Source organism: Carassius auratus, chromosome 42 (assembly GCF_003368295.1).
Source record: "Carassius auratus strain Wakin chromosome 42, ASM336829v1, whole genome shotgun sequence".
In the NCBI taxonomy this organism is placed as follows: Eukaryota; Metazoa; Chordata; class Actinopteri; order Cypriniformes; family Cyprinidae; genus Carassius; species Carassius auratus.
In genome coordinates, this window is record NC_039284.1 from 13,274,833 (window position 1) to 13,290,662 (window position 15,830).

The following is a 15,830-nucleotide window of genomic DNA, read 5'->3' on the forward strand; positions in this document are numbered from 1 at the left end:
TTAGGTCACGAATATGTGACTTCCATTACTGAAAAAAAAAATTCATAAAAGGTGACAATTGATGCTTTATTAAAAAAAAATAAAAAAAACTTTTAAATTAAGCAGGTTTTTAAATAAACTAAACATAATAATTAAAATTAAATTATATTTATATTTACAATTATGTTTTTTTTTTATTAATAAATCTAAAGTAAAACAATCTCTATAATTCTAAATAAATAATAAAATAAATTACTATCATTTATTTGTAATGTACACACAAATTTTGGGGTGGGACATGCTGAAGGTAAATGGATAACAGACAAAAAAGCCTCAAAACTCCAGTTCTGATTTCAACAAAGTCTGCATGCTGAGTTGGTTGTTATTATTGCTTTATGCAGCTGTGCCATAAATAAACATGACCTTCTTCCAACTGACTGGCTGTCTACTCTTCCTAAATAGTCTGTGTATTTGTCTGTGTCCCTATTTTATCAATGTCAATAATAAGTCAGGAGCTGGTGTAATCTTCCAGCTTGGCTTGAACGCTGATGTTGGTCATTAGTGGACCATGTGCCATGCATCACAAACTACTGGAAAGGACCGCACAGAGACAAGCAGAGTGAACTGATGAGAGATGCATCTGGTCCGTTTGTCCCATTTGGACAGGCCTGTTGAGCATTAACATATGCAACCTGCTGAGCGAAACAGACAACATGTTGAAGAACTAAACATGCAGTGTGGCTTATCATTATTACGGCATATCAGTGTTGTATTATAATGATTAATTTGGCCAAACAGCTTACCTTTGCTATAATGACAAAGGGAGAACTTCATGTGGAAATAAGTGGACTTGATAACAAAGAAAAACTTTAATTTTATTAGCCAGTAAATTACTGTCATTCAACATAAAGTTAACATCATCATACGGGGGACCATGGGTTGCAATTATTGATTAATCTGGGAAATATGGATGATCTGCTAGAGTATCAGGGAACATACAAGACAAATCCGCTTTTGTCAGCCATTTGTCCATGATACTGATAAAATGCATAAATCGGTAAAAGAGCAAATGCATCAAATGGATGATGTGAATGCATCGTATCCTGATATTACATTTACTGATGAGCTTTAATTAATTAGCGCAGAAACAGAAGAGGCTTGTTAAAACAGAATGATTTAATGTTTGTGCAATAATGAATCAAAGGCAGTGAAACAGAACAGCACCTTTAAACATAATACGGTGATAAGAGGCTCTTCAGTGGCTGCCAGTGTGATATTTACACAAGCTAATTGAGCCAAACCCTCTGTGATACAGTAATATGGGCTTCAGCTCTGTTTGCACATATAATTAGAGTTCAGAGGACTCTATGCCCAGCCACCAAGGAATGAAGTAAACGAATCTTGTGGGGTGCATGAAGGCCACATTTGTTGCATTCAACACCAAATGCCTTCTTTACGTGATCAGGTTCAACAGAAATTAACTTTAATAATTTCAGAAGAAAGTGACTTAAATGTATAATTTCAGAGCCTCTGTGATATCAAGGTCTCACTATGGCATCTCAATTGATATATTACAATATTACATCAAGTGCTTCATTAAAGTGACTTCAGAGTAACTGCATCATAAATGTTACTTCAAAGACTAATCAGCGGTAAATTTCTAATTGACTAATGATGCATGTGCTGTTTCTCTATGTACATAAAGCAGATCCATTCATTTCTACACCATGCACTTGACTGATTGTGAGTTTTGTCTTGTAAATCTTACCATCAACATCAGTTCAACAATGGTGTGAGTTTAGAGCAGGACTATCAGTTTGTCCAATGGCAGAAGAAGTGATTGTTCAAGAAATCTGTTCGCAAACATATTTGTCATTTCATTGCAATTCCATTTGGAAACACCAGCAGCAAAGCAAATAAAACATTTATCTGGATATAAAGGTTTCAAAGAGCTGTTGGATTTCCTGAACCTATAAAAAATCTTTTGGAGTGGCGCATAAAATAAGGGGGAAAAAATCAATTGATACAACCCTTCAAAAACCGAAGACGTAAAGTGGTCTCATTCCACCCATGTAGCAGTTTCATACCTCATTAAGCTAATACACAAATAAACGGAGAACACATCTTTAATTTTTGACCGTGATGAGTGATTTAGGGTACCGTGAGGAGACGCCGCATCAGTTTTGTCAGTTCATCGGAGTTCTGAGTAAATCACCCGTCATTTTTCATCCATTCTCTCCATTACATTTGGGCTCTTGTGTGGCTAAACACAGCTTAAGAGAAAGAAAAAGAGGAAAGTATCTATTAATCATGTTTAATAGGCCCCCCATAAGGAAATCAATATGCTCATAGCGCCTTGGAATGTGCCTTCACTGTCAGCATTTATCAGTTACTGTAAGCCTTTACAAAAAACTAGCTTGGAGCAAACAATTTTTTTTTTCTCCAAATTTCCTTTTTACCAAAAGCAAAAATTGAGAATTTATAATTAGGCGGCTTTCTCTATTAATCTTAATCTCGATCATTTAGATTACATAAAAGTCTCACAGGCATTATCTCAGATTAGAAAGCAAGGTTTAATGTATGTCCTTACCTCTCACTTGGTCACCAAGCCTTCCCCGAGTAGCAAATATGATGTAAAATCTATTTTTTCTTGTTCTTTTTGGCCTTTTATTGATTGATCAAAATTGTAGAGGTGACATGAAACAATGAAGAAGGTTGGAAATATGAGAAAATCTACAAGATTGATACCAACTTGTGTCATTCACATGAATACTTTGGGTTCAAAGCACCTGCTGGGTCAACTGTTGGGCCACGGCTCCAATGTTTTCATTATAATGTGCATATTTGGCCATTCAACCTCAAAAATACCTATTACATTGAATTTCTGGACCATCTGCACAGTCTTCTATTCAAACACACTACCCTTAAATTTTGCTTTACATGTTAACAATGACTTGACTTTCAGTAGCAAAGGTGACAACAGAATGAACAAGGAGCCTGTGACAGGTCGGCTCAGAAACAAACTACACAAGAACCCTGCAAATACGGCACAAATGGACTGAATCAGAGCTTCTCGTCCTCCACAGATAGAGCACTCTGTGGTGAAGCTCTCTTTTTGCTAGCAGGTTGAGCAGAGAGCAAGGTCCCTCATTTCTATCTGCCAGTCCTGATTAATGATATTTCATCCTTACCATGTTCTCTTGTTCTTCCTCCACCAAAACAAGGTGGGACCTTGTTTCTCTCTCATGCCCATTTCAATACAAATACACCGAGTTGGTACAAGCACGTCCTATTGATGATACATAGACATACGGTTCTTCTAAACAGCCAATGACACATGCAAACCTAAAACTTTGTGGAAACAGACACTCACATGTGCACATCACATTGGATGAAAGTAAGAGATCTAATGTAAAGTACAGTCATTAACTTTTCAAATATTAATTACTATATTAATATAACTTTTCAAATATTTCAAATAATTAAAGTAATTAATAATTTACAAATGCATTTGGTCATCCACAACTGTCAACTGTTGAATTCTTTTCCTCGCGATCAGCTCATAGCAGCTCCATGGCATGAAAACAAATGAGAAACATAGAAAGCTATCGACATCAGTGGAGAACACAAAGAAACATGTTCTATTCCCTCAAATGGCTGGCATAAACAACAGGCACACAATGTGTTATTCTACATCTCTTTGCACTTTTGGCAAGTCTTAGATTGATGCCACGTGGCAAGACAGTTCTACCTTTTTTCCTCAGCTCATGTGTTGCGTGCTCTCTTCCACATCACAATACGGCAAGTATCGAGTTTCAAAGTGGAAGGTGAAGATTAAACTAGCACCTCTCTGTTTATATTTGAACAGCGGGCCATTCCCAAAAATGAACCTATGAGTGGATTAAGCACGTATTTGATTAAAACTGAATTTGATTATTTTTCTCCAAGGCCATTTCCTTACTTGATGCCTCCTGAGCCGCCTAATGGATTGTGGATAGAATGAGCGTCATGTCATACAGATGAAGACTCGGGAGTGATTACAAAAAAATGAATCTTTATTCAGATGGGAGTGCAGCAAATCTCTCGAAACACAAACAAGTATTTACAGTTCCATAATCACATATAACAAGACGAGTTGGTTAAAATCCTCCCTGAACGAGTACGCTTGGGCTTTTTAATATACTGTATGTCACTAGCAGGGAGTTCTGCAAAAACAGAATCTGAATAGGATAGTTAATATTCAATTTTAAGACAAACTGCCTATTTTGCAGATGGAAATTGAATGAGGAAGAAGAATTGTAAAGATTCGACCCCTTACTTGCCATAAAATGGGGTGACAGAACTCATAGAATTTATTTTAAGAGACACAGAGTACACAATATCAGAAAGCTGGGACATGAATGTTGTTTCCGCACCTAGTGAAGTAGACCCTGAGAGGTTTCCTTAAATTTAATGTAGTTTGAAAGGCAACTGCACAATAGAAATGTGTGCTTCTCTATTACATGGTGCAACCTCAGTCCAGATGGATCGATACAACATCAAAACTCATCATCAAACCCAAGTATCAAGCATTTGAGGTTACTCTGCCTTTCAGCAGACAAGGCCAAAACAGTGTTCTCTAAATTGCTAACAATTATCTTTTGGAGAGTCAATGTGAACAGCTGACTGTCAAAGATTTATACTGAAAGCCAAAAGGAGGGAAAACAATTGCAAGGTTATTTTATGGGTGATCTAGTTTGATGTTTTTTTTTTTCAGAAGCAGTTTCCGGACTCTTATATTGTGTGGAGCTGCAGATGTTCGCCAAACCATAGCTGATGACATTTTCAAAGTCTTTGAAGCTGATATGACCATCAGAATCCTGATCTGCATGCCTGTACAATTAAATAAATGGACAACAAATAAATGTGTTAATGTTAGTGTATCAACAAGCAAGTATAGAAGGGTAAGATGGAGGAAGATGCCCCTTTTAAGAAAAGTATCCATTTATTGTATCCAAACAGTCATATTTGGAGATGTATTGATTGCATGTACAAGCAAAAGCACAAACTCTTTAGAAAGAATAATTCAAAATGTTCAAAATATTAAAGACAGTGAAAGAATATTAAGAGCGCAAAAATTCAAAAACAACAACAAAATGTGTTAATATTTAGTGACATGTGGTCAAGTGGTGAGAGATCTTACCCCGGAGTAAATCCTACACCATCTTACCCCTCGACTTTTTCAGTCAAATCATTATAAGACATTTAAGGACATAATGCACATAAGATCTGATTAGTTTGTACATTTTAAAAGCATTCAGACTAAAGCTGAATTTCAGAATGGCATCAAAAAAAGCAAAGAAGTGAGGGGCAAAGTCCTCTGCAATATTAAACTCAGAAAACACTATTGAGTATCTGTCAGCGTTTGATATAAACTTAAACTGAATAGCAGGAGAGCAAGTAATATGCAATGCTTCAGCTCTCTCGCTCAAATTCAAAATGACATCCTTTCTTTGATCTATATCCCAGGCACTTCATCACTAACATGGCCTGCAATAGTATTCCTTTTCAAATGCTCTTATGCTGTTGATGCAATCTGATAATCCATAAATATGACGACAAATGAGTTGCATGGAGGTTTTCTGGTTTAGCAGGTGTAGTCAAGTACTGTATCATTGTGGGCCGACACAGTTGAATACCTGTAGAGGTGGTAGATGTATTTAAACTCTCAGGTGTGAAAGTGACTGATGTACACTCTAACCTTGCAAGTAAGTGCTGTCTGATTGACTTGAGCGAGTCAGCGTCCAACTTATTTCACTTCCTGGTGGTAGTCATTCCCTGGGCAGGTGGCAGATGTGTGGAGAGCTGCTCATTTTGAGCTGACTGAGTCTTTTATGAGTCCTGAGGGGGAAGTCATGTGGCAGGCAAAAACGCCTTGACTCCGACTAAAGGTCTTAAAGTAAAAAGCCATGAATTTCAGGAAGTACCAGTTTAGAAATTAAATTAGCTTTTCAAACTGAAGCAATCACCAAAAAAGTCCCTTGATACAAAAAGTAAAAGCAAACACACTGAAGCATATAAAAAAAAAACTAATCCACAATCTGACATAACGAGCAGATAAAGACCGTGTGAGCAAATTGAATTGTGTCCAAAGAGCAGAGGTGGACAGTTCTTCCTCTCAGTGCTCACTTCCTGTTTCAAAGATGAAATTAAAATAGCTATTCTGCTGGAGAGAGAACTTTATTTCCTGCTTTTTGGCCATCCCTGGTTCAGCTGTTTATCGTCTACAGTGTATCACGCAAGTCTGCAAGCACAGAATCAGATTGCAATCACGTAAAACTCATTAAGCGGATGTTTTTACCAAGACCAAGATTAATGCAGATAAAAACCGCCACAGGGAAACTGCTCCTCCAATTGCAGATGAGGTAGACCAAACATAAGGGGAAAGATATAGAGGGAGCTGGAATTTTCCTGCTCTCACTCACTGGGGTGATTTCTCTATTACTTTCAACAGCAGACTGGTCGTGTGCAAACACAGCAGATGTGAGGGAAATTTGGTAGCAACAGGGAGGAAAATTAAAATAACATTAACCATCCAGCAACTGGAAAATCACACTTCCTTTTTCCATGCCGGTGACTCACATTCAAATGGAAGTGTACCACACATCTAATTAGATACTAATGAAGTCCTCCCCATGGAGGAGGACCGTTGAGACATCAAGCATGAACCTCCGCACCTCTTCGAGGCTTTCAACAGAAAGAATGATGGCAAAGAGTGAGAATGACTGCTTGAAACTTCACGTACAGCTTTTGAACACCTGTACTACTCCCACTGATTAGACAAATAAGGCAACATATCTCTCTTGCTAGCCTGCAATCAAGAGGTTGCAATTAAAGTGTGACAAGGTTGAGTATAATCACGCGTGAAGAGGATTGAGTGTACTGACAATCTAATTTACGTAGCGAAGAGGACCAATTCCGGCATTGCCATGTTTGACTGAGTGATGTGATATTAGAACTAGGGCTTTGCATCAAACAGACTGACAGGTTGTCATAAAAGAGGGCACAGTACTGGACATGGATGGACTGTATAGTCTTCACGGTCTAGCTCAGCAGGAAGAGACAGACGAGTGATATTTTAGCTGTCTCTTCTTTCATACGCTGCTTGTTGTAGTTAACATGGCAGTGTCAATCAAAGCCCTTTCAATGGAGTCGCCATAAACGATCTATTGTTTGAATGAAGGTAAAAATACGGCTGTGTACTTACACAGATTTTCTGATAGAATCTGATTGACTCAGTTCTCTTTTCAATTTTATGTTTGTATTATAATGTCCATTTTCTGTACATAAGAAAAAAACACTCTATATGCTAATGCAGTAAATTTTACAAGGCAGTGTTTCAGGCCAATTAAACTGTTAACGTGTGCTTTCCAATGATTCATAAATCACAAAACAAATAAAAAATAAAATAAAACATGATGTCATTCCAAACCTGTATGCCATTCAATCTTATTAAAGACATTTTGAGGTTCTGCAGGACACAAAAGAAGCTATTTTGAGAAATGTATCAGTTGTCCAAAACGTAAATATCTTCCACAGGAAAAGTCTTACGGGTTTGAAACAACACAAGGGTGAGTAAATGATGACCGTTTTTATTTTTGTGTGAACAAACCCTTGAATTGTCAGTGTCAGATTCAGAACACTGTCAGATGGTGGCCAACTACTTTTAAGAAGGGCTGAGTTGTTGGTCCCTAAATGGGCCTGCCATTCCATGTGCACAAGTGTCTGCTTCGGTGCTTATTAGCCTTCAGCCAGAGATGAGGAATATCTTTGGGGCTGAGCAGCGATGAAGACTCATCGAAGCATGCAGATCCTCTAATTACCACATTGTCATAGCTAGAATACCGTTGTAATCAGAATAATGGCGCATGGCTCGGGGATGTTGTTCTTATTACTACGCAGTGTGGCTGCTGTATCTGTGAACGCTCAGCTAATCAACTCAGCCGAGAACCTGCCAAGTCATCCACCCAGGCCACGACTCCTACGAAACACTCACTGTATGTGATCTGCGCCGCTTCTGATAACGCACCACAGAGCGGCGAGATGGAACCTGAGCGTAGTGAGCACGATGAGCCAGTCTTCTTAGTCACACAGGATTTGTGTCGGGATGGAAATCAGCATGGAATTGTGAGAGAGTGGGCAAGATTTGCTCGGCAGCAATGTGTTGGATGGCCATAAGTGAGATAAATATTGCCTAGACGATTCGTTTGTCTCACACCTCCGTGCCAGGATTCCCTGTGGAGGACACTGCAGCCTTCCCCGGAGATGGAAAGAGGCGGGTGATGACATCATCAGTGTAGCCCACAGGAACAGGTGTATTCTTCTGATTGGTGTTCAGATGTTCTTTTTTTCTGCTCTCTTTATTTATTTCATTTTGAAACATTTTGGGAGATGGGGAGGAGAAGCCCGGCAGACTGCAAGTGCTACTCTGTCACTGTCAAGAAAATGCATGCCTTGCTCCTGTACTGACGCTGCACAAACCTGAAAGAAAAGATGCTCTATTGGCGTAACTTTTCTCTACAGCAGCACAGTTTTTATTCTAAGACACAGAACAATATGAAAATGTTAAAACAGGGGTTTTCAAACTTTGATGCCAACGACCCCAACACATGCCTCCTGTATAAGCATGAAAAGATAAAACAATTTTCAGTTTAATTCAAATGAATTTGCATACCACTTCAGACAATAAATACCATTCCATAGATTTTAGTATAGATTTGAATTTGAATTATTATGGCTAAAAACAACAGAATTACATAATCATGGTTAGTCTCATGATTAATGAAACTGTAAATTAAAATCATAAAAATTATGATATATATAGTATTTATAGTACTATTCTTTCCAGTGAAATGGCCTTGCACACTGAAAACCCCTGTACTATGAGACAGTTAAAGTATCTGTAGATAACTGTCATCTTCTCTAACACATTGTTTCATCATCCAAAAAGGAGAAAACAGACATAATCAGGTTCTACTTCAAATAAACAATGCGACAGATCTCTGGATATGCAGAGGGCACAGGAGCTCAACAAGCAATCAAAGATGCATGCCACTGTAGAAAAGAAAACCTTCTGCTCTTGCAAGCCGGTGGGTAGGGAAAGAGCCACTGCACTGCTGAGATGTGCTCTGATTGTGTCTTAATTGTGGCACATCATGGATCCTAAACCTGTTTCATTTTATTTGCTGTTCTTTTGTCCTAATAAGAGTGCACAAAGAGGGGTGGGGTTGGGATCCTGAAGAGCTGCATTTTCACCTGTGATAAATGAAGACCTGCTGCACCGTGGGAGAGATGTTACGGCCAGAGCTCAATTTTATATGAACAAAATCACTTCCATTAAAACCACTGCACGTTGCTGTCATGGCAACTGCTGAAAGTATCAATGGGAGTTGTGAAATGTGCAGCAGAAATTTCTTCCCCGCCTGTGGCCCCCAGACGTGATATTGATGCCGCTGTCAGGGGCGGCTGGCTTCCAGCTCCACAGCTACCTGTCGAGCCTACAAACAAGATGCAGGTTAATTCTGGCAGCGTACAACAAGAATCTACACATCTCGTCCTCATGCGTGTATACATAATCCCTCAAGCTGCTTAAGCATGAGGAATGCTAATCATATATGTACCTAAGCAATGTTTTTTTTTTTAGACAATACATGCGATTAGCAACGCTGCAGTGTTTGAGTTATTGAGTGTGTAATATTACAAGCCAAGACCTGTAAAGATGAAAAAGATGAAAACCATTTTTGGGCCCTATAATACACATAATATATAAAACTGCTAGTGTCAGTCCAACGCCATTTCGCATTTTCTCGTCCAGTCGTTTAATTAGCAAATGCATTTGCGCTCATTTTTGCGCCCATGGGCGTGCTGGTCAAAAAAAGAGGTGTGTTCAGGTACATTGCTGGTGCATTGCTATTTTAAGGAGGTGAAAATAGACTGCACCATAGACCAGCTCTAACCTGGTCTAAAGTCTGGCGCAATGTTTTTTCTTTGTTATTTAAAGAGCGTACACACTGCTTATTAAACACAGGGACAAAAAGCAGCACACAAACATGCAAAATATTACAAATTAAAGGATTGCAATGCATAAGATTTTTTTTTGTAGGCTATATATATATATATACATATATATAAATGCCTACAAGTCATAATGGATAGTCATCGCATGTATCAGAATTAGGCTATCTATTTGCTCGCACATGAGCAGCTCCGTTTCATCTCGGAGACGCGTTCTATCTTTGCACTTGCCAAATTCCGCCATGTAAATAGCAAATTCGTCATGGCACGAGTGCAACTGGCTCTTAAAGGGAATGGAAGATGAGACTCTGATCGGTTTATTGCAAGTTACGCCCAAAAAACACCCATTACTCATTAAGAGAATAGGGCAAGAAGTTTAGACCATGAGCCCGGGTGCACCAACCATTTTTCTGTCATTAAAATAGCAAAAGTGGATTTGGACACGCCCTGAGTGCACCTGCGCTTTACACTTTACGCTTAGATCTTTAAAATAGTGCCCTTTATCTGTATACTTACCAAGGCTCAACAATAAGGATGGTCTCTTGACCCAGGGTGAATAGGCCAACCTTGCTTTTTTATTATGTACATGCATTTTTATGCCTTGCAAATGTATGCACTTTGGATTTCTGTGAAATTTGCTTGTCATCAAGGTAATTTTAATATAATCTTATCTATCAAACATAACTACTGGCCTGACCAGACCAATCCTTTCTGTTGAGAGTGGTTGCATAGGATACACTCAAAACACTGCACGCAACAACTATATTTCCATCTGCATTTCTCTATTTGTCTCTTCCCTCCAGCACAGGTGGTCTGCAAACACCAGTCACCAGGGAAGAAAAAGAGCAGTGTTAGCAAGGACAGTCTATTCTTAACAGTCTGACAGGAGTGCGCTGAAAACTAAGCTGTTGTTCCAGTAGTCCCACACACCCAGAGAGAGTGCATGCCAAACAACACTCATGGCCTGTCAGATGAACAGTCTCTTTCTCTTTCTCTTTCTCTTACACACACACACACACATTATTATGCACTCAAACACACATCTAGCTAACACAACCTAAAACCATTGCACACACACCCACCCAAAACCAGTCCCCTCTCTGTGCACCCGACATTAGGATATAACACACTAAAATAAGGAGAATGCCACAGTTTGATTTATGCCATGCTTAAAATCCTGACACGTTTTCAGCACAAAGCCATGAAGGCGAAACTAGGCTGTAAACCCACAGCTTGTGGTTGTAAATTAGAATGTGCTTACCGGGAGGAGAGATTAATGATTACGAAGTGTGCATCTTGTGATTCGCTCACTTAGTTAATAGGACATCGCTGTGACTTTCCACATCTGCACTCATCCTGGGCGCAGCAGCTTCTTAAACAGAATTAAAAGAGATGTCTGTGTGACATCCTTAAAAAGCTTATTGACCAATTGAAGGCAATTTCCTCAAAGCTTCACAGGTGGTAAATGGATTACGTAACTGGGATTGAAAGTCACGACTATGAAGCTTTGTGGAGCATGCAGAGGAAAACGAGAGGAGCTGTGTGGTTTGTTCCAAGGCTATGGATTCCTAATGAATGTTTACCGCTCGCTTTGGCCCCAAAACGCTCAACAACAATCCGTTTTAGACACAGGAAGGGAAAGTCAATTTATTTAAATCCAGCTCTTATCCTGAAAACTCATCCTGGCTTCAAACCCGTCCCAAGCCACTGGCTCCATTTGGCATCGCTGTCATTTCCAGCCGTCTTCTTAATAACTCCTTGACTTAACCCCCGACGCAGGGGCCTTCGTATTCAATCATCGTCTGCTCCAGGAGAGACCAATCTTCTGTTTATATTACTCCACAATTTATCCCACTTCCAAAGACTGCTCTGAGAGTGAGAATGGAAGAGAGGGAAGGCACTGGAGGCTCTTTACAATAAACCTGATTCATTGTGAACATTTTCTTGTTGCTTAATCAGGCAGTGTAATGAGAGAGAGTCACAGTCTATTCAGATGACCACTGACTCTTCTGCTCTGTTCAAACACTTCTGCTGCTTCAGTTCTCTCTGCACTTCATAAACTTTTCCAGAAAAGCCCCTTAATGGAATGTGAGACAGAGAGACCAGCATTTTCTTACCAGCGAAGACGCATTCCGGAAAACAAAATGAACATGTCTGCCGAACATGGAACTTGCTCTGGTACAAATAAATCCATTGAATCACTGCCAGTATTGTTTGTATCGTCAAGCTTGGAACACAGAAATGCAGACTCATTGGGTAATCAATCCATTTCTGTGTCCCTGCAGAGACTTGAGCAGACATCTCCTGCACCTCCTCGTGTTTAGGCCAACAACCAGGGTATCAGTCAGGCACATGCTCATGGTTCTCGAGCTGGAGCTGGTCTCTTTTAGAACTGGTCCGAGTTTCCACTGCCTTGAAAGTTATGTCATAACTATTTTACTTCACACCCGTGCCCACAAACGTGCTTGAAAGCTTATTTTAACAAGTAATTTGGTGCCTTTATGTTGGGGAATGGAAAAACAAAGTGTACTCTTGCATTCTATACAGTGTGAAAAACACTCAGGACAGCTGACTTATTCGTCAACGAAAGTTTATAATTTGCATGTATTTTTAAGCCTTGCCAATTTAAATATTCAAGTGATTTTAAAGCATTCAAGCAAGATGTGAAAGACAAATCCATTCATTACTCACGCGCTGTCTTCTGGGTGTACAATGTGCAGAGATGCTTCTCTGACAAGGCATGAACACCAAATTGAGTTTCTTTCCAAGCCTTCTTGCGCTTGAACGAGAAAAAAAAACCCCACAAAACTTTAAGTAGTGTTAATAAGCTCAGTGTTGCTTTGTTTACAGCAGTAACCAATGAAATGCTATATTTCTACTGTTCCATAAGTGCCACCAGCTGTCAGAGAGTGAATCTGCGTCTCATTCAGCCCATCTGCTATTTTTCCTAAAGCATCATTTGATATGTGTCTTTGTTCTAGTTAATTTGTTATTATTATTTACTGTTCACTTGTCTTTAATAACGTTTGAATTTTATATTTGTTAGGCTAGTAGTTTTTGCTGTGGTATTGAAATTAGAATTGAGAATAAAATTTTGGTGTCAAATAAGCTTATTTTTTAGAATAAAAGATAACATGGCCAGATGTTAATTAGATAATAATAATAATAATAATAATAATAATAAAAAAGATAATAGCAACTATTCATTTTTTTGTGGAAGGGCCAGTGAACATATTGGCAGGGCAAGTAAAAAAAACTGAACAACTGGCCTGACCAGGCAAGTAGAAAAAAATCCTTAGCATTGAGCCCTGGTTTGGGTTGTGTGCCATTAATTCTAAAATGCACTCAAGATCCTGAATTTTAATTTAGGTAGTAAAAAATATGCAGAAATGCCATTTGAATTTGCATGTGAGAAATTACATTTGAATTTAAATCCAAAAGAAAATAAAGTCAAAGAACAGATAGATGCAACTTATATTCTGAATTTTACCCAACCCTGTTGATTGCAGTGAGCGATCTTGTTTTGTATCTATTCAACCACACTGCATAAAACATGGAAAGTTCCAGATCAGGGCACTGGCTTCGCACCAATGCTGACACCCTGATGGAGAAAACGCGGTGAGAGTGCACTCTTCACAACAAAAAGCAGAACTCCTGCTACCGAATTACCATAATATCAAAAGTCGATTTTTGCTCATGTCTGAAGGAGGAGGCATGGTTACAAATCAAGTGTAAAATTTTTGGGTTATACAGCAGGACTTTAAAGATCAGCAGAGAGAGTGGGTGTGGAGTATGTGGGCCCAGTCAGGCACAGATGAGAAATCCAGAGGAGAAATGAGGTTCCATATGAGGATGCCCTGCTGGGGATGAAATGACCCTAGTATTGAGGAGGTAAGGATGGCAGCTTTCCGAGTGCGTTGCTCTCGCTACTGATTAGTAGGACTGATGCTCTCCTGCGTGAGCTGGGCCATGTGGACTGATGGGACATCACCAGGGTTCCACATGGTCTCCATTAACACTTCATCTCGCTCACCTGAGGGGAGCTGAAATATGAAATCAAAATATAAAGAGCAGAGAAGAGAGAAAATCTCTGAGCAGACAAAACATGCACAGTCAAACTCCTCCACTCGCCCATGTACAGTTTATCCCCCACACAAATGTTCTGTGATTGGAACCCCAGATACACTCTCCAACAGTGCTCCGGTTACATATTCAGATCAAGCGCTTCACAGTACTCTCCAGCTGAAGAAAACGCACTGATCCTCCAAGCTTCTAGTGCTCTTGTTGGATGTTCCTCTGTGCTTTGTGACTGAAAAAGAAAGCGCTTTCTTTGTGTCTTAAAATATGCCTCTGCTGCTTCTGTAGCAAGTCGCGATTTCTTTTGTCAGACGCAACTGATAGAAAGACCTTCATCTTTTTGGGAGGGGCAAGGGGGCCCACCAAGACGAGTCACATGCAACTTTGTCAAAATCAGTGGAATTGCGGAATGCTGTTGGGAATTTGTGTTTTTAATTCGATTTCTCTTTGCTGTCTAGAACAGCAGTGTACTTCCTTCACCAGATGAGGAAGTTTAACCTGCCACAGGAGCTGCTGAAACCGTTCTACTCAGCCGTTATTGAGTCTGTCCTGTGCACTTCATTAACTGTCTGGTTTGGTTAAACTACAAAATCAGACATGAGAAGACCACAGAGAACGGTTCAGACTGCTGAAAGGATTATTGGTATTGATCCCTTTCATCCAAGTTATCCCCTTTTTGAACTTGTGCCATCTAGCCGGCACTTCAGAGCCGCAAATACCAGGACAGCCAGGCACAAGAACAGTTTCTTCCCCCAAGCAATCTACCTCATGAACCGTTAATTGTTCCTTATTTATGCAAGAAAAATTTGCAATATCCTTATTTATTTTTCAATTTATTTTGCAACATTTGTCTTTATATATATATATTTTTTTTTTGTCTATGTTGTTGTGGTCTCTGTGTACTAGAAGTTTATGTCACTTATAAAAATTCCTTGTATGCGCAATCATACTTGGCAATAAAGCTCTTTCTGATTCTGATACAGTTATAGCATTTTCTGACCCTCCACTGAGACATATGCCACTTTTTATCATGCCAGGGTTGACATATAGATGCACACCAAAGAAATTAATTTCAGGGTCACAGTAAGAAGATTTAGTATAATCAGTCTGATTACAGAATGAAAAATATTAAATGCCTTAGATAAACACGGTCTGAACATAAAAAAACAAAGCTCTAGGTAAGTTGCCGGAGGTCCTCTGCAGCTTGTTATTGGTAACCCACCAAGGCCACAGAAAGTGTCGTCATAGCCATAAGAAACCCCCCCATGGGATGTGCACAATGGCAAATCATGCTAAACATAATTTACGAGATGTTTTGCCCCTGAGGACGACTGCACTAACAATTCAAGCTATTGTCCGTACAGAGGCATTCGTTTGATGTTTCTCCGATATCTCTTACTCACCCCCTCTCAAAAAGTCAACACATGCTTGGGAGGAAATTCAAATGTGGAGCACTGCAGCAAATGTCAGAAACAATGGAAGCCTTTGAGATCAGCAATGTGAGTGGGGGTTTGCCAAGGAGGAAGCCAGTTATGGTCTCAGATATAGATGCTGATAGACCTTAGGGCTTCTCAACATGGACATGAGGGGTGAACAATAAAGCACAGAGAACTATAAAGTCACTACAAGAGGATACAAAGAATAAGATAAAAATCCAAGAAATCATATCAATGACTTATCTTCATAAAGAATACATGTGATTTAAATGAGGCATCAGGCAT

The 15,830-nt window shown here is 39.3% G+C and overlaps 1 protein-coding gene across 3 annotated transcripts in view; it reads right to left on the minus strand.

Annotated features, from left to right (window-relative positions):
* Positions 1-3,233: 3,233 nt before the first annotated feature.
* LOC113060735 (EF-hand calcium-binding domain-containing protein 11) overlaps positions 3,234-15,830 on the minus strand; it is a 51,062-nt gene continuing 38,465 nt past the window's right edge. Inside the window, exon 5 of one of the 3 annotated variants that reach the window (XM_026229888.1) lies at positions 3,234-4,851. In XM_026229888.1, coding sequence (XP_026085673.1) covers positions 4,695-4,851 — 157 coding nt within the window. In that variant the 3' untranslated portion in view covers positions 3,234-4,694. Of the gene's footprint in view, positions 4,852-6,451; positions 9,516-15,830 lie in introns of those variants that run through there. The other 2 variants (XM_026229887.1, XM_026229889.1) reach the window with 2 other exon arrangements.